Source organism: Leuciscus leuciscus (assembly GCF_965113295.1).
Source record: "Leuciscus leuciscus genome assembly, chromosome: 19".
NCBI classification, from domain to species: domain Eukaryota; kingdom Metazoa; phylum Chordata; class Actinopteri; order Cypriniformes; family Leuciscidae; genus Leuciscus; species Leuciscus leuciscus.
The window spans coordinates 4,900,711-4,919,178 of record NC_138743.1 but is presented as its reverse complement, the minus strand read 5'-3'; the positions used below and the strand labels follow the sequence as shown (position 1 = coordinate 4,919,178).

The window sequence follows — 18,468 nt, the reverse complement described above, 5'->3', positions numbered from 1 at the left end:
CCCCAAATGCACACAGTGTATATGGTAAAATAAAATATGGCAAGATGCATAGCTTTGAATTAATGTTATATGAAAGTTGTCCTGTGTTATTGAAGTCATTAAGGTTACACAAGAGGTATGTAGAGATATGGAAATTAAATGTGAATGTTGCTCTTCATCAAACTTGACTTTTATAGCAAGCACGCAATGGGCACCATAATAAATAAATGATAGGCACATATAAATTCTGTTCCATAACTCAGTCTTACCAAGACAGAATCATAGATATACTCTCAATGCAAAAGATGCTCAAAAACGTAAGTAGAAAAATTAGACTAACCTCAAAGACACATTGTTTGGGCAAATTTATTCTTATTAGTGTTGTGACATTAAAGTTATAGTTCATCCAAAAATGTTAATTCTGTCATCATTTACTCACCCTCATGTTTGTTCCAAACCTGTATCAATTTCTTTCTTCTGTTGAACATAAGAGGAGATATTTTGAAGAATGTTAGTAATCAACCGGTTGACGGTTATCATTGACTTCCATAGTAGGAAAAAAAAAATACTATGGAAGTCAATGGCTACCGTCAACTCTGGTTACAGACATTCTTCGGAATATCTTATTTTGTGTTCAACAGAAAAAAGCAACTCGTACAGGTTTGGAACAACATGAGGGTGAGTAAATGATGACAAAATAAAAAAAATTGTGTGACCTATCCCTTTAACTTAGCAACATGCTAATGTCAAACTCTATTTGAGTCTTTTTGTGTTGCTGCCTATTTAGAGTGTTTCAAATAAGTGTTTTTTGAAGTTCAGTGATGGTTAGGAGGTTGCATTATAAGGCAGCTCACTCAACAGTATCAAGTTTTGCACAAGATGCAAGAGAATGTACACTAATAAAAGAAAGTGCAATAACTTTCAGAAGTTTAAAGTCTGTGAAGTATCTACCATGAATGCATTTGTCCATTTGAACACAATATATGTGTTTTTAATGCTCACCACTTCAGTATCTCCTCCAGCGGCAGGGACGTACTCGATGCGAAACTTCTCCACTGGCTCGTCAGGCGGCATCCAGGTCGCACGGAAAGAGTAGTGCGTGACCTCGGAAGTCACAAGGTCAGTGGGTGTCCCTGGGCCGCCGCCTGGTTCATTGAAAGCAATGGAAAAATGTGAGCCGTGGTGTCAAGCAGCTCTCAAACAGGTTATAAATCTTCCTCAGGCCTATTAGCTTCTTGCAAAAGTTTAAATGGGTTATATATCACAAGTTTCATGGTTCTGTAAATCACTGCTATCCCCCAAGGAGGATCGGAGTGCAACCTACAGTTTTCCGTCTCAGTCTTTTCAGCAAGATTATTAGTAAAAAAAAAACAAAGAACCGTCTGGGAAAACAAGAGTGCAAATCAAAAATGGGTGGCACAAGTTCAAGCAGTTTTAGCCGAGCCAAACTTTGGGAGCTCTTGTTTTTTTTTTACTTCTAGTCTTCAGAACAGAACCAGGATAGATTTGTTTAGATTCACAGGTTGTTTTTCAGTCAAAACAAACACTAGTCAAGTGTGTGACTGACTGTACCTGGGCCTTTAACACTGTTACAGAGGTTAACAGTGAGGTCGTCCACAATGTCCAACAGGAAGGAGAAGTCGTTGACATTGTACATGTGAATATCATCAGGGTCGGACGCAATGGATCGCAACTCATTTTCATCTGCATTCTTCACACCTAGAAGCCAAGAGGAGATCATTATTGAAAGATCTCAATTACTTCAGCTGCGTCAAAGAGACATTGATCAAGCTGTAGTCTTGCCAAGTAAAAAGCTGTGAGATGTTTGGACACAGGAGAGCTCTGGGTTGAGTGTCTATCACTGGCATGCAAACAGTTATAGTCCATTGTGACTGAATAGATAGTATGTCAGCAATGTCAAGAAGAGAAGAACTTACCGACAGCATAGAGCTCAATGCCAGAGTCACGCAGTTTCTGAGAATTCACTATAATCTCGTCCTGAGATTTGCCGTCGGTAACAAGGACACCAATCTTACGAGAATCGGGTCTCAAACCCACATTTGCCTTGAAGTTGTTCTGGAGGATGTAGTTCAAGGCCATACCTTTGGAAACACATTAAGTTGCATGTTGGTTTCGTGACATGTCACCTTATTTTATTAGATCTATTGCATTTCTCTATGAGAAATGGCTGTTGTGGATTCATGCATTTCTTATCTGTCTACATTCTATGTGCAAAACACTTCTGAAACTGATTTAAAGGTGAAGTGTGTAATTTTGGCATTAAAAGAAGCAACATATTTTTAAAAAAATTGCTAAATATGCATATACATACAAATATGTAAGTAGTTTGTGAGCTTGGGCAGATTGACTATCATGTCACTGGCAGGTGCTAAAATGTTCTTTTAGTGTAATTTGCTAGTTTCAATTCTCTGATTGGAGGAGTTTTCTTTGCAGAATCATAGGTAATGTACATTTTCACCAGGAAATCTGCTGTTAAACACAATTAATAAATAAAAAAATTAAACAGCAACCCCACAGCTCAGAGTGGGACTGTCTTTAAATGTTTATTATAAGTTATCTTTTTTAGCAGGCTATCATAGATAGCACACTATCATATTTTTTGCAATTGCCACTAGAGGTGCATAAATGACACACAACACCTTTAAATGTTGTTTTCAGGGATTTAGATGAACAAATAAGAGTGCATCTTCAAGACTGTAAATTATAAAGCACTTATGTAAGAGTTCGGTACCCGTCATTGTATTTCCGCCTTTGTAGGGTAGGTTGGCCACAGCATCCTGCAGCGATTGACGGGTTGCGTGAGCGTTCAAATGCCACTCAGTTTTGGGATCCCCGCTGTACTGAGCCAAAGCTGTGAGAGAAGCACACGCCATTATGAATGCAAGAGTAAAGGTTCCTGTTAATAACTCCATAAGGAGCTCTGCATTAAGCTCACATCTGGAGTCCAGATGCAGGAATATACCTTCAACATATCTAAAAACATGAAGTAAACAGAAGCAGGGCAGACTTGCCGATTTGAACCCTGTCAGGGCCGATGTCAAAGACGCCCACCATGCGACCAATGAAAGCCCGGATGGTTTTGAAGTTCAAACGGCCGATACTCCAGGATCCATCAACCAGCAGGACGATATCAGCCTTGGCTGTGGTTTTACACTGAGCATCTGTGAGTTAAACACACCAGAGTTATACAGTGAGAAACGCCAAGAGGAGCTTAGATGTGATTGTATAATCGCTGATGGCAGGCAGAGTTCAACAAGAGAGTGATGAGAAACGGGAAAGAGACGTGTACACATGCTCACAGCAAATAAAAAGTCACATTTACACCGCAATAACTTCAAAACATCACAATTTTAGATAAGACTTTTATTTCTCTGTAATTTCTTGGAGCTACAGACTCTTTCCATTCAATTTCTACTTTTCTCCTTTGAATCTTCAGTCTTGCATTGAATCCAAATCCCCTTTGGCACATGGCCCTGGAGGGAATTTTTCCTGGCATTGACATTGCTTCTGTTCTACAGAGAAAAGAAGTAGCCCTTTGTGATGCATGAAATACGAGCTTCATCTCTTTTGCGCATTCCACCTCGGGAGAACGTGTGGAGCTCCAGATACCTATTGAGGGTGAAAAGAGCCCCAAAACTGAGGCTAGAGCACTGGTGATCTCACTGGACACCATCACACATGGTCTGCAAGTGAAAAATATCTTGTGAAATTGATTATTTACACACATATGCTCATAAAATAAAGATATATAAAAAATGAGGCACCAGCTGATTGTACTTAGTTTTACATGGTTTCCAACTGGTCCAGGAGGTTTCAACCTTTTTTATTAAATAAATAAAATAAAATACATAAAATAAAATAAAAAATAAACTGGCTTAAAAATTACATATAAAATATTAATTTAAAAATAGTTTAGTCTGAAAAAACGCTGGCAGACAGCGATGGAGAGCAAAGAAACAGAAACTTTCCTAAACTTCTCTCTGTCCTCAATGAAATAATGCCTAACTGAAAACAGAGCATTTTTTTCCATGAACTCGTGTCACAGTGCTAAAAAATGGGAGAGAGACACACATTCGGACAAACTCTCGTACATGCCAACAACAGCATCCTAAAATAAAGACTAAACAGATATTAGGCTATAGGTTAACACACCACCCGATATTCTGTATGACCTAGATGAGGTCAGTTGAAAAGGAAAGTGTTCTACTATTCTAGAAATTTTTTTTTCCTTTGGAATGTTTAATTTTCTGATTAATCATGTAATAATGTAACAAGTATTAACAACATAAACAGGGTTAATTTTGCTTATATGTTGAACCTTGCAGACATCCTTCTTGACCAGAGCAGCAACATGACCTTGACCGTGACCTTTACTGTGTTCGTTTCACCACTAAACTCCTGCAGCACACTCCCATCATCCTCCCTGCATCTGCTGCTTAAGTCCTCACTGCTGCACAACTTCACCACTGGAAAGTCTTTCACGTTATGACTACTCTCAAGTCTTTAAACTGCCGGCCAATGGCTGCCAGAATCAAACTCAAGACACTGTTGCTGCCAAAGGCTTTGAGCCCACAACTTCAAACCATACGCTTGATCTCGCCATGAAAATTCGTCTCTCGTCTCTATCTGTACACTTTTGTTCATCGGAACAATCCCATTCATTTTTTTTAAATCTAGCATTGAAAGACACTTCTTAAAGAATCTAGAAGTTGCATGATAACATTTGGTGGCATGTCTTCATAACAGAAATAAAAAAAAAAATTTTTTAATTTAACCCGATTTTGTGTCAGTACATTTAAAATAATTGATCAATAATTTGTACATTAGAAAGGGAAGGTGAAGGTGGATTGTGAGATACAGTATTCTTAGAAAATAATAATATGAATCTATTTATAATAATATTATAATATTCAATAATTTATTTTATTATTATTTATATTTTTTGTTTATATAATAATAATAATATATTTTATTGATGTATTATTAACATATTTTATTATCCTTAATATTACTATATTTTTATTTGCATTTTATATTTATCATCTTATTTACTATAACATTGTTTATATTATTTATAATATTTGTACTGTACAAATAAATCTAACCTCATTGACTCGATTCATCTTGATTCATACGATGCTGTATTGCAATCATTCTTCCAGGGGTTCTTTGTAGTTCTTGAGGCCTAACCTAAGCACTTCAACAGAAAGTACATGCTAAGAACATACTATAAACACGACGTCTTAGAATGATGTGCTGAGATTATACCGGGGAATGGGTCAACAGTTGGTTCGATGATAGGTGCATCAGAAAGGGTGGTCTTCTCCTCCCCGGCCAACGGCATACTTTGACCTCCATCAAACATGCCAAAAACAGCCACGGAGTATTTAGTTCCAGCTCTGTGAAAGAAGAACAAAACTGAAACCATATGTGCCATATTAAAACAAGAAGATGATTAGATGAAGATGTTTAGCAATGATGCTAATAAAAATGATTAGCATCATTGCATTGAGAAAAGCATCTAAAGTTGATGCTAAACATTACCTGAGTTCCTCTAAAACAACCGTGTTGTCGTATGGTCCAACAAGAAGTTCTCCTAGATCAATATCATTTCCGCTGGGATGGAAAGTGACTTTGTACCCTCGTACATCACCGGGAGCAGGGTCCCAGGACACACGGAAACTGGTCTTGGTGGGTTCAGAGGTCTGTAGGTTTCTTGGGGCTTTATATGGTGACACTGTAGGATGAAGAGAAGGCGGCGATATCAGCACATGCTAACACAATCCAGCTACAAAATACTGCAAAAACACTGCAATCACTATGGGCATACTTTACTTTGTATTTCATACGGTCAAATTCTATGCAACTAGATTTGTATGTTTTCTAAGTAAATAGTATGTGACTTGAATGACGCTAAGGTGCTCTGGATGGTTGTCAGGAAACTGCTATGCAGTTGCTTAGGTGTTTAGTGGTATTTTAACACTTCCGCTATGCAGTTGCTTGGGTGGTTGATTACTGGACCAAGCCAAAAGTCCAAATATTGTGATATTCTGGTCTATTGATATGGTACCTCTTTCAATGTAAGTCTATGGGCCCTATCTTGCACCCAGCGCAATTGACTTAGTACACCGACGCATGTATCATTCCTATTTTGCACCCGACGCACAGCGGACTTTTCCCTCGGCAGACGCACGTCGGTAAATTAGGGAATGAACTTGCGCTCCCGGGGGCGGTTCAGCGAAAAGAGGAGGCGTGTTCCGGCGCAAACGTTCCCTGGTGCTATTTTGCAGTTTCAGAAAACAATTCCGCCACAGACCAGGAAAAACCTAGTCTAAAGTCAGTGGCGCGTTATTCAGATGCTATTTTAAGGGCAAATGCTTGGCCATAATGTAGCGTGTGCACAACGCGCATTCACTTTGCTTCTCTCATCTACACACAGACGCAGCAGTTGCCATTTTTGCAAACCATACATAATTACAAGGAAAAATATGACCACACGAGGGAAATCATTGTGGTGTCCATGAAGATGTGAACAAATAGGCATAAATCAAATTGGGTGGGTTTCTCCCATCCCCAATGTCACTTCTCTGTCTTTTACGGCCCTGACGAGAACGTCGGTTACCTCGGCTGTGAACCGCTCCTGGCGTGCGCCTGGCAAATCCACCGTTATAATAGCAATGGAACAAGCGCGCCTGCTTTTAAAGGGAATGTGAGATGACGCTCTGATTGGTCTATTGCACGTTACGCCCAAACCACACCTATGAGTTATGTAGCTACTTCAGACCAACCCATTTTAGATTTGTTATTTATTTAGATAGTTATTTATCCCGCCGGTATAATAGCAACAGCACCCAAGATCCGCCCACAAAGTTACTTGCGTTTCGCGTTTGATACTTGCGTTTCAGATCGTTAAAATAGGGCCCTATGTGTTTTTTGTCCGTTTTATCGTTCATGAGGGTAAAATCTTGTTTGACCACAATGCAGAACAATTTGAAAGAATCATTAATGTAAAGTGTCACTTAACACTTTAAGTTTAGGGCCTTTGTTCCAATTCATAACCCTACACTGGGGGAAAAAAGTTCTTCCTTAGAGTTTCTGTCTTTCTAGTACAAATAACCATTCTTAAATCAAGACACATTTACATGAGAAGCAAATTTATATTAAGTCTATATGAATGAAGTGAGCTTTTGGCTAAAACAAGGCAAAATATCTTGTTTTCCTTTTGAATTAAGTTGATTTTTCTGACACTATTGGCAGATATTATTCTTGTTTTAAACTTGGACTTCAGTCATTTTACTTCTCAAGTAAATGTATCTTGATTTAAGAACTTTTAGATACTTGTACTGGAAAACTGTACTGTACTGAGGAATAACATAATTTTTTTTTCCAGTGTAAGTGGTGATGTGTGCCTGTGTCTGTACAGATCTGTGACTCATGGGCTTTGAATTGCTGGCCAACGTACGTGTGGTTCCTACTCCTTGCCTTGCTTTTCCTTCTCCTCGTTTGTAAATGGGATGCACGGTGATGAGGTAGGTGGTCAGGGGCTGCAGTTTTCTCAGCATGGTGGTGGTGACGTTGGCTGGGATCTTCATCGTCATCTCTTTACCGCTGACCTGAGAGACGTAAGTGAGTTTGTAGCTGACCACTGGGCCTGGAGCAGCTTTCCATGTCACACGCATGCTTCGTTCGGTTTCATCAAACACCACTAAAGCCTTGGCAGATGCAGATGCTACAAACAGACAAAACAGACAAGAACATTTGACTGAGATTCTACTAGACTTTCCCCAACGGCCTGGATAAATCAAAAACGGACAAATTAAATAAAAACAGACAAGCAGAGATGGTTCGAGGTAAACGTGAAACCACAAGCGAGGCAAAAGAAAGCAAAGCAATTTCCAATACTTTTTCAATCCCCACACTGGTGTTAAGTTTCCACAAGTTTGTACTATTTGAGTTGGGGAGAGAAAACGCATCCACGCTTCAGCCAGCTTCCCAATCGACATATTATGGGCTGCCCTGCACACATGCAACCCTTTAAATCTGCTCTCTCCCGCAGTGGTGATGTTCACTGCACCCGTGCTGCGATCAGCTCACTTTTTCCACCCGGAGGCAAGTGACTACTGCACAGAAACTCAAAACTCACTGTTCTCGCCAAGATTTGGTGCCAAGCGCAAAACCACAACTTTAAGAAGTCACGCTAACTTTCAATAATTTTTGCGACTAGCTAAGATTCAAAGGTTTCTTTCCTTTTCCATGGCTTTCCTTCGATCAAACTGAGTACCACAGACTGCAGTAAAAGGTTGTCGATTGATGCACTTTAAATGATTGAGCCCGAGGCACAGGCGTGCATGTCCTGTCAGGTCTGTATTACCCTGGGAATCATCTTTCTTTCTTAGAAGATGTTCACTAGATTTAAAGATAACCATAACCCTATCTAACCCAACCCAACCCAACCCAACCCAACCTAACCTCCAGCCAGCATCCTTCAAGGAGTCAGTCATCTCAAATTGTATAATTGGGTTCTATTAACACTATTAAATCTTCCAAAAGAGTTTTACAGTCATTGGAGAATCTTTTTAAGTGACTATGAAATGATTAAACACACTTTTTAGGTACAGTTTGTACTCTTGAACCAATATGTTTATCAACGTCAACAAACTTCTTAATTTATAATTAGAGTTAACATTTTTATTTTTATTATCAATATTATTATAAATTCTAATTATAAAACATTGAGACAGAAGTACTTTACTATTAAAATTATACTTTAAAGAGAAAAATAATGTTACAATGCTAGTATTTCATAAATTCTTCACTGTTAAATGTTAAACCCTCTAGTTTTTATTTTTGTGGAAACTGGAGGTAAACATTTAAGTCGACAACTAGTTTAAAAACGCTTCTTGTTACAAATCTGGTAAAATGCTGAAAACTTTTTTGGGGGGGAAATTGAACACAGTGCCGAGCTTAATTAATTGCAGCCTTTTGAAATTTGATAATCGCTCTGAGCCAAATTGCAATTTAAATTGTATTTTATAAAGATTAATTGTGCAGACCTACTTATTTACTGAAATACTGCAGTCCCCATTTGGGAAACCCTGATTTAGAGAATATGGGATTACTACAATAACTAAAATAACATTTAAAACATACCATCAGTGGTCTCCTCTCCCACAAGTGGTTCTCCGCTCCCGCTGTCATACGACGCGAACACAGACACCTGGTAGCGTGTTTCAGGGTTGAGGTTCTCCAACAGTGTGCTGGTCACATCTCCAGGCACCAGTTTCTCCCCAGACTCCCCGGAGAACAGAGACCTCCAGCGAACACGATACTGCCTCACTCTTCCCGGAGCGGCCGTCCATGACGCCATGAAGCTGGAGTCGGTCACATCACTGGTTATCAAGTCTCTCGGTGAACCCAATTCTGCAGGCAAAACAAAACAAAAAACTAACTTTAATATACTTTATTACTTAATATACCACTTTATTTCTGAGTGGATAAAGCTCACGACCAAAGTGGAAGTTTGCAGCAATTTTTGATTTAGCAAATGCCATAAATTTGAGCAATGCCATAAATGGTGGATTGTCACTGTAATAATTGTGCAGTTTCTTTGGCTAAAATGACTACTTACTCACAGAAAAAAAGATTTATAAGCAAGAACAAGGCTGTATTTCAGCAGAATCACCCTGGGCCATAATCTGTGATATATTTCCAGAAGCAGACGGGCCATTTCTCATGATGTCTCTGGTGTCACTGGTGCAGGTGCGTCAGCGCTGCAATGAGCACTAATTCATTCAGATGAGACTAAACTTAGCAGCTGGTAATAAAGTATAAAGTCAACACGCTCTCACACACACACACACACACACACACACACCTTGCAAAACCAACCACACAGAGAGTCCAAAAAGCAATTTGTCATTGCAGCTAAACTTCATATACATCTTGGGACAGTCTCTTCTAAGTGGACGCCTTCAAATATTTTACATGACATGTAATGAAATTCTTTTACTTAAATGATGTGACAGTGTCTCAGGAAGATTGATGTACCATCAGATATACAGTATGATCTTCAGGCATTTTAGAGTTGTAAAGATAGACTGAAGATAGACTAATACAGACAATTCTAAGCTTGTTTCTGAATATTCTGAATATATTCTTATGCACTGCTATTTTAACATGATTGAAATAGTATTATATATTTATATATATATATATATATATATATATATATATATATATATATATATATGTATATATATATATATATATATATATTTCCCATTTTAATTTGAGTTAAAGTTGTGTTTTGTTGTGAAATTTGTATAAATTGTTGCTTTTTATTATTTTCATTTTTAGTTTTAGTTAGTTTAGTACATTAGGTTAAAGTAAATGAAAATGAGAAATTCTGCTTTGGCAACTAGCTGAAATATATATACTGTATTCTTGTGCAAGAACACATGAAAAATATACACTGTTTTAAATCATTGCAAGATACTGAGACTATGGAGAAGAAGCAGAGAAGCGAACGCTTGCCAACTTTTTTTTGTTTTCCAAAACAAGGCAAATCCCCACAAAACCACCATAAAGTGCTCTCCTCAGATGTCTGATACCTTCTCAAATCCCAAGTCATTCTTCATCCCTCTATCCTTGTCTATTCGCCCCCTCCTGTTCTGTCTCATCCTCGCCTGACACGATTATAAGTCCCCACAATTTTCACAAATTGGAAACAGTGCATCTTGTTGAACAATCTGACTTCTAACATCTTTTCTCAACATGTGACTTTCATATGCTTTTTTTTCCTGCAGCCCAACAGCAGGATTTTATTTGACTTTGCCTCTAAAAGAGCCTTGAAATTCAAATGATCTTTTATATCCATTTAAAGATGCAATTCCATTCAAAAAGCCAAATCCAGCATCCCATGCCGCTCCGAAATCCAAAGCCGAGACAGGCCATACACATGCAGTAAATTTTCCGCAGTGTTTTTGAAGTTTAACCTCGTGTCAATCACCGGGAAAGCGCAGGTGCTGAAAGAGCTTCGGTTGTCCCCTTCATCTGTGCTTTACGTACATCTCTGGGTTCATGAGCCGGACAGCGAGACCAGCTTGAATGCATTACGCGCCTTGACAGATGGCAAACAGGAAGAACAATCCTCCTCTGAGGATACCCATGTGCTGGAGTACAAAGACATCTTTTGGCCCGTTTGTATCTAGCTGATTAAGTCTTTATTTTAAATTAATATCCATGTGTAACAGTATAATATCCTGCTATGTAATCAGTCTCACTTCAATTGGCCAGGTGCTACTCTAACGAGAATATAATACAAAATAAATCCCTTTGCAAACGGTCTAAAGTGCGAGGCAGGTAACGCGTTCCACATGCGTGCACTTTTGCGTTTACATTATGATCACTCGTGGCTCTTGATTCTCCTTTGTATATATGCATATGGGATCATTTTGTTTAATTTTTCAATCTACTGTTGGATGGTGAAACAAAACAGCTGATTTTAGTTTCACGGTTTTAACCGAGCACTGTCACAGACAGACACTTTCAGAGCAATGGATTTAACAGACACAAGACCATCACTGTGCACACAGCTTAAATTATTATGAAGAAAAACAGTTCTTTTTAAATGTTTCTATTACGATAATTGAAATGTCACACTGTAGGACCACAATGGGTTGCAAATCCCTTTACATGCTGACTTTAAAATATAACAATGCTACAACAAAAATAACATAATTTAAGTAAGAAATATGGGAACTATAGTAACGTCACGTACATAGGTGTAATTTGCGGGTGGGACGGGTGGGACATGTCCCCACCACTTTTTGCCAGGGTCGATATATAGCCCCCACCACTTTTTTTGAAAGTATCTGGTTGCACAGATATACCTAATGCAAAATAAACATATCCAGTTTGACATTAATTTGCCTTAAGAGGCGCTGGTACATGTTGCTATAGTTTTTTTTTAAAGCAGCACTCAGTAACTTCGGGACTTCTTCGCTGTATTCTCGCTTTTTGCTCGCAGGTTTCTCTCTAGAGCTCCCCCCACAGCTTCGGAATAGATATTTGACAACACTGTCGTAAAAACTCGTTGTTGATTCTCAGACACCAGAGGCTATAGATCAACGACATCAAAGCAGACGGGACGTTCTTTAAAACGTCTTCTTCATTCGGGTTCGGACAGCGTGAGGGAGCGCAATAATGACAGCATTTTAGCAGATTTCTTTTGGCCGTAAAGCAATTGTTTACATCGCGAGACCTGATATCACGCGAGACTTCCTGACGCGGCGGCCGGCGGCCGCCGGCTCAAAGTTGCAAGTGCGTATTTTCCGCTCACGGGCACCAGGGGGGTGCGAAACGACCACCATTCAACCCGAAATAAGTAATATAACCATTCCAATGACTCCGAAGCTGTTCAGTTAAGGTAAAAAAAGTTACTTAGTTCACCTTTAAATCATGCTGAGTGTTCGTTGCCGCTGTTATCAGTGGTGCGGATACAGTGATCGTGCAACACTTTTGGCTCGTGCAACACAATAGTATCCACACAGTCGAGCGTGTCAACCCTATCGCTTAATGCCATTGGGGACTCTCTATTCTTTCCGGCGAAATCACAAAAATGCACACAAACGTGTCCCTTTTTTTTTAAGAATTTAATTTTTTAATAAAATATTATTTAAATATACATTTATAAAAATATAAATAAACGATACGAGGGCGGATTAGAAACCGAAACCTCTGACACACTTAGCAAAAGTTCTACCACCAGACCATTAGGGAAGTCGAACATTCTATGTATTTATGCACTAACGTCATTGTTTATTTACAATGTATTTGTAAGTAGTAGACGAAAGATGGAAAGTAGATTGAAAATATCACATGAGTTCTATGTTGATACATTAAACTCAAAGTACTATTGTAATTGATTTCTGGACATTTTAATGTTATTTATTTCTACAATTTATATTGTACATATATCTGATATAGCATTGTATTAGCACCCCTCCACCCACACACACACTCCTGTCCCACCCACTTTTTAAAACAAAGTTATGTCACGTAGCATTTCGCATATTTTCCTACAGAAAGTTTTAAGGTCTTCTCAGTGATTTGCTGGAAATCATCTTTTTTTTTCTCAGTAATTGAACCTGTTGAAGAATTGCTGGACACAAACAAGTAAATGATTAGCTAAGACAGTGTGAATTACCTCAAAATGTACATAGCATCTGGGACCGTATCCCCGCTCTACAAATGGACACACTAGGTCATAAACTGGACCAGAGCCCGGTCAATACACACCTGCATCAGATTGGGGACAGAACGGAAATCTTTTGTGCTCTGCCTTATGCATATCCTCCTGAGGACGCAAAGGAAGGAACAGAGATAACTCTGGGTAACTGCTCTACTACTTTGTTCCGGAGTGGGACGGAGATGCATAGTTCCTGCGTTATGTCATTTTCTGGAATTGAGAACTTCATTTAGCCCAGCTCCCACCGTCCGAGTCTCAATGGATGGATGGAGGAACTGAAATCAACATCTCACATGTTCAACGACATGTTCAATGTCAGTCCATAATCAAGCCACAATGCTACGCTCCTCACCAATCATATTTTGAGAACAGGGACTTCTCTGTGCTAGCTAGACGAACCACTGCATGGTCCACATTTCATGATTTAACCCTGAACTAAACTTGAACTTCACTTTGATGCACCAGGCCAAATCTCATGCAAACCCTCATTACACACCCTTAATCTCATTTAAAGAAACATTCACCCAAAAATTCTGACATCATTTACTTCTTGTTCTTCCAAACCCATAAATATTTCCACAAATGACAAAAAGCACCACTTTTTTACAATATTCCAAGTCTCCAGAAGCTCATCTTTTTCAGTCATGTGACTTTTTTCTCCTCATCCAACATATTTATGACCATCAGCTCGGCAAAGTAATGGTGAATACAAAAAGTGAATACAAAAACATATGTTAAGAGATACCATTTTTGATCATTTTATTTGATCCATACCAGGTCTACATGACTGAAACAGATGAATATAGCTAATGGCAGATATAATATAGCTTTAGAATTATATAAAGCATGATTAATTTGGACAACCTTTATGGTACTTTAATCATTTTCGGTCACAATATGTTTTAAGTGCATGGACAAAAAGTACTCTTGACATCTCAGAGTACTTCTTTTATGCTCCATGATGACATAATTTTCATTTTTGGATGGTTTTCAATCACTCAAAGCACACTCTTTCTGGGCTCTAATCTTTGGCCCTCAAATCTGACACTGCAGATTCGGAGACATAAGATTACTGGAATTCAGTGATTTAAGGTCTTGGGCAAGCTTTGCTTCTGGTAATTTCATTAGAGTATACCGTAGCCATGTTACTGTCGCTTAAGATCCGTTCTTCTGAAACCCCATAAGACCTGTGAGCTGTTTATCTGGGCCGAAGGAAAGAAAGAACATTATAATTGCTTGACTCTGTTCAACCTATTTGTTTATCCTTTCTGACTGGAGCTGAGGATGTTAAAAATGCCTCTAGTCCTTCCAAGGCTGTACTTTCTCAAAAGATAAAAAAAAAAAAAACTTAGATCTTATGCTGTAATGCACTCACAGTGACTTCGTTGGGTGCGTTTTGCATTTACACTAAATAATATATAATTAAAACAATTCCACATTTAAGTGGACTTTTCTTGGAAAGAAATGGGATGTGTCTGGGATATATCCTTTGGTACTCAGAAGCCTTAGTGCTAATGTCATTTTGCAGATGCCTTTAATCCTAGGTTGCTCCTTTATGCTTCTTTGGATAAAGTAATAGTGTGTCTGGTTCGATCCCACCATATATTTTCATTTAAAAATGTTGACAATGAAAATAAATGGGGACTGAGAAGCTCCGAAAAATGACCCAAAAAAAGTAGTCCATGTGTCTTGGCTGTTATATTCTTATCGTATGGCATATTATATCTCAGACGTGGAATATAGTGCACAAGTATTATGGACTACTTTTACTTCAGTATTCCAAATTTTATGTAATATATTTTCTTCTGTGATTTAGGAAAGACAGAAAGAAAAATATACAGATTTTTAATTGATATATTTAAGTTTTTGGTGAACTATACCTTTAAAGATCCTAGCTCTCTCCTTTGTTGGGATTGAACCAGCAACCGTCCAGTTGCCAGCCCTGAGCTTTAACCTTTAGATCACACCACCCCAAAATGGGTTTAAAATACTGTGTCCTTAAGATACTGATGCACAAATTCTGTATTTGCACATCCACCAGGTGAAAAATCACAAGTCTGATCATTTAGGCCTGGGACACACAAGACGATTTTCAAATGTGAACTGATTTTAAAACTGTGGGAGACCACAGACATAAGGGCAGTTTCAAACGATTTTTTTGCATTATAATCCTCTGAATGCACACACTAAATGATTTGTCCAGACCGCGAGACCACACACTTGTCAATTGTAGTAACATATTCACAGTGAGACGACTCGCATGATCAAACGTGACTTGAGAAGAAAAACAAATGGAGGACAATCGATATCGTCAGCTGGTTTTCCTGGTGTGAGTTTTGTTTGTTTGGAAGTAAACAAAGGAGAAAAAAAGAATTTCGGGGTGATCTTCTTTCTCAATACTTCACTTTTGTGGCATGTTTATAGCTGCCAAGTTTCAGCTATAGAAGCACGCAATATCCGGTTGGTGAAGCTCGCTCACTCTCATTGGCTATTGCGTGTAACAAGTCAAAGGCAGCCCGATCAAGAGTTGTAAATATCAAACATGTTTGATATTAACGATTTGGGATCGTGCAGGTTTCCGACGCGATCGGGAGCGATCAAATAATCATAATGAGACCACACAACTGAGGATTTTTTTAACAAAAAGTCCGTTGCGAGAAGCCTCGAATCGAGCCACACCCCCCGGATCGTTGGGAACTACAAATCGGGCCCAAAATCAGGCTTAAAATCTTCAACTGTGTGGCCAGCCTTAGTAACAGCCCATCTCTCCTCAACATATTGAGGAATCATGTCTTTAGCAAGCAGCAAAAAATTTAAAAAAAAATCTGTTGACTGGAACAGAGACAATGCAGAGATTAAACTCTAGTTTAACACAGGAGTTAAAAGTCATGACCTGGGATTTGTCCTTCGCAGATAATAACTGTGGACAGACTGCAGCTGCATCGCTGTAGGCAGCCATTAAGACACAGCTGGCTCATGCTTGGACACTAACTACTCTCAGCCTTGATAAAGAACCCAGAGGTTTTGCCTAACCAAACAGACATTTATCGCCAACTCAACGAAAGAAATTCTGGGAAACGTCTCATAGAGTTTTGGTCAAAATCAACTTTGATTTTCCATTCACTTAAGGTGTTTGGCTTCTCAAGCAATCGCTGTAAAACTTTACACCAGTTTTCTGAAATACCAGAGATTCACACCCTCAAGCAATTTGTGGGTCTTTAAATGCCTGGGAAACAACCAATGAAAATGCTAGAATGAGTGGGTGACCTAGGTGGATGTAAAAACTTTAAGTTGTTCCAATCACCTTCTTTGGTTGTTCCATCAATCTGCATCTGAGGTCCAACACCTGATGGGAACTCGGCTGCCACGGAGACACGGTATGTCGTAGCTGGGTAAAGTTGCTGCAGAACGATGGTGGTCTCAGCGCCAACTGTTGCAGTTTCTAGCAACCCACTGTCCCCTTGGACTGGAACATACGTGAGTCTATACCGCACTACTGGACCGGGAGCCTTCCCCCATGAGACACGGAAACTGCTTGTGGTCTCCTCGGACACCCTCAGGTTGTTCACGGATCCTTGTTCTGCACAAATCAGTACATTGAAGTCACAAAAAGGTCGCTGTTGGGGCTCTTAAATGAACAGTTTATCCTAAAATTCATCATGTACAATGGGCAGGATGTTCTTTAAAAGTGTTGCACAAAAGAAAGACAATCATAAAGAACAACATTCCTTTAAAAGTAATTAGCTAAGCTAACATTTATATATAACAGTCACTAACCTTCTAGTGTGGTCTCAAAGTCTGACAGAGGAAAGCTTTCTCCCTTCTGGTATTGGGCGTAAACCTTGACTTCATACTTTGTGACTGGAGTAAGGTGATGTAAGACGGCCGTAGTGGTTTCTCCCGGCACAGAGACGGAGATGTATCCCACTTCTGTGTCAGCATCAGGCCTGTATTGCAACAGATAAGACTGCACATCCACGGCATCTGTTACCCAAGAAGCCCGGAAACTTCTGGAGGTCACCTCTGAGAAGGTCAGAGACCTGGGTGCAATCAGATCTAGAAGGGAGAGCAGAAATTAAATATATGAGACTTTTCCCTTTGGTTTCCCATGAGAATTTAGTTCACATCCTAATTTAAAGCCAAAAAAAAAAAAAGGTTACAGAAACATCACAGACTCAGGCAGTATGTTACCTATTGGATTTTAAGCAACACCAAGGTATTGTATGACATTAGAAGACTTGAAATATAGCACACAACTACTATGTTTTGTTTGTTTGTTTGTTTGTTTATTCTTGGAGCTTGACAGCTTTGCCTACTATTTTTATTGTTTTGGAATTGAGCACCAAGAAAGAAAGAAAGAAAGAAAGAAAGAAAGAAAGAAAGAAAGAAAGAAAGAAAGAAAGAAAGAAAGAAAGAAAGAAAGAAAGAAAGAACATTCACGTGAGTGAATGATGACAGAATTTTCATTTTTGGGTCAACTTAACCTTTGAACTTTTGTACAGATTGGTCAACCAGAGTTCGAACCATATGGTTCTATGCATGTCCCAGACAGAGAGCCCGACAAATTTAACAACAGTTAGTGAAAAAAATCAAACGATACTCACTTCTCTTCTTGATGTTCAGAAGCTCTTGCTCAATTCTCAGACAGATGGACTGGGTTAGCTCATTGGAAATCCTCTGGAAAGCATCAAAGTCGTCTACGGTGTACACATGGGTCTCCACTGGAGAATTAGCGATCGCCTCCAGCTCCGAGCGGACAGCATCTTTCACGCCCACTGCGAAAATCTCTACATCCGTGTTCCTAAGCTTAGCCGCCGGGTCTTTGAAAGCATCCGAGGACTTTCCATCGGTGATCAGAATCATAACACGAGGTACATTCGCACGAGCGCCTCTGGTTTGAATAAAAATCCTCTCTCTCACATACGTCATGGCTTTGCCGGTGTTCGTGGAGCCACCGCGGTAGGGGAACGTTCTCACGGCTTTGACCACAGCGCTCAGATCGTGGTGAGTGTTCAGGTAGAACTCAGTGTGTGGGTCTCTGCTGTACTGGACCAAGCTGATTTGAACTTTTTCCGCCCCAATGTTAAAGGTGTTGACCAGGACTTCCAAGAAAGCTCGAACTTTAGCGAAGTTTGCAAGACCGATACTGTAGGAACCGTCGACCAGGAGAACGACGTCGGCTTGTACGTCCACACCAAGAGAACATTCTAGAAGTAAAA

The 18,468-nt window shown here is 39.3% G+C and overlaps 1 protein-coding gene across 5 annotated transcripts in view; it reads right to left on the bottom strand.

The window, feature by feature from the left end:
• The window catches only part of col12a1b (collagen, type XII, alpha 1b), a 76,819-nt gene that overhangs the window by 48,321 nt on the left and 10,030 nt on the right, over positions 1 to 18,468 (bottom strand). For all 5 annotated transcript variants that reach the window (XM_082147104.1, XM_082147100.1, XM_082147101.1 and 2 more), the window contains exons 10-21: positions 17,854 to 18,456; positions 17,027 to 17,305; positions 16,554 to 16,829; positions 9,151 to 9,420; positions 7,463 to 7,729; positions 5,545 to 5,737; positions 5,269 to 5,399; positions 3,012 to 3,161; positions 2,732 to 2,851; positions 1,917 to 2,081; positions 1,552 to 1,698; positions 982 to 1,124 (exon numbers count right to left, since the gene is read on the bottom strand). In XM_082147104.1, the coding sequence (XP_082003230.1) occupies positions 982 to 1,124; positions 1,552 to 1,698; positions 1,917 to 2,081; positions 2,732 to 2,851; positions 3,012 to 3,161; positions 5,269 to 5,399; positions 5,545 to 5,737; positions 7,463 to 7,729; positions 9,151 to 9,420; positions 16,554 to 16,829; positions 17,027 to 17,305; positions 17,854 to 18,456 (2,744 nt within the window). The remainder of the gene's footprint in view (positions 1 to 981; positions 1,125 to 1,551; positions 1,699 to 1,916; positions 2,082 to 2,731; positions 2,852 to 3,011; positions 3,162 to 5,268; positions 5,400 to 5,544; positions 5,738 to 7,462; positions 7,730 to 9,150; positions 9,421 to 16,553; positions 16,830 to 17,026; positions 17,306 to 17,853; positions 18,457 to 18,468) is intronic.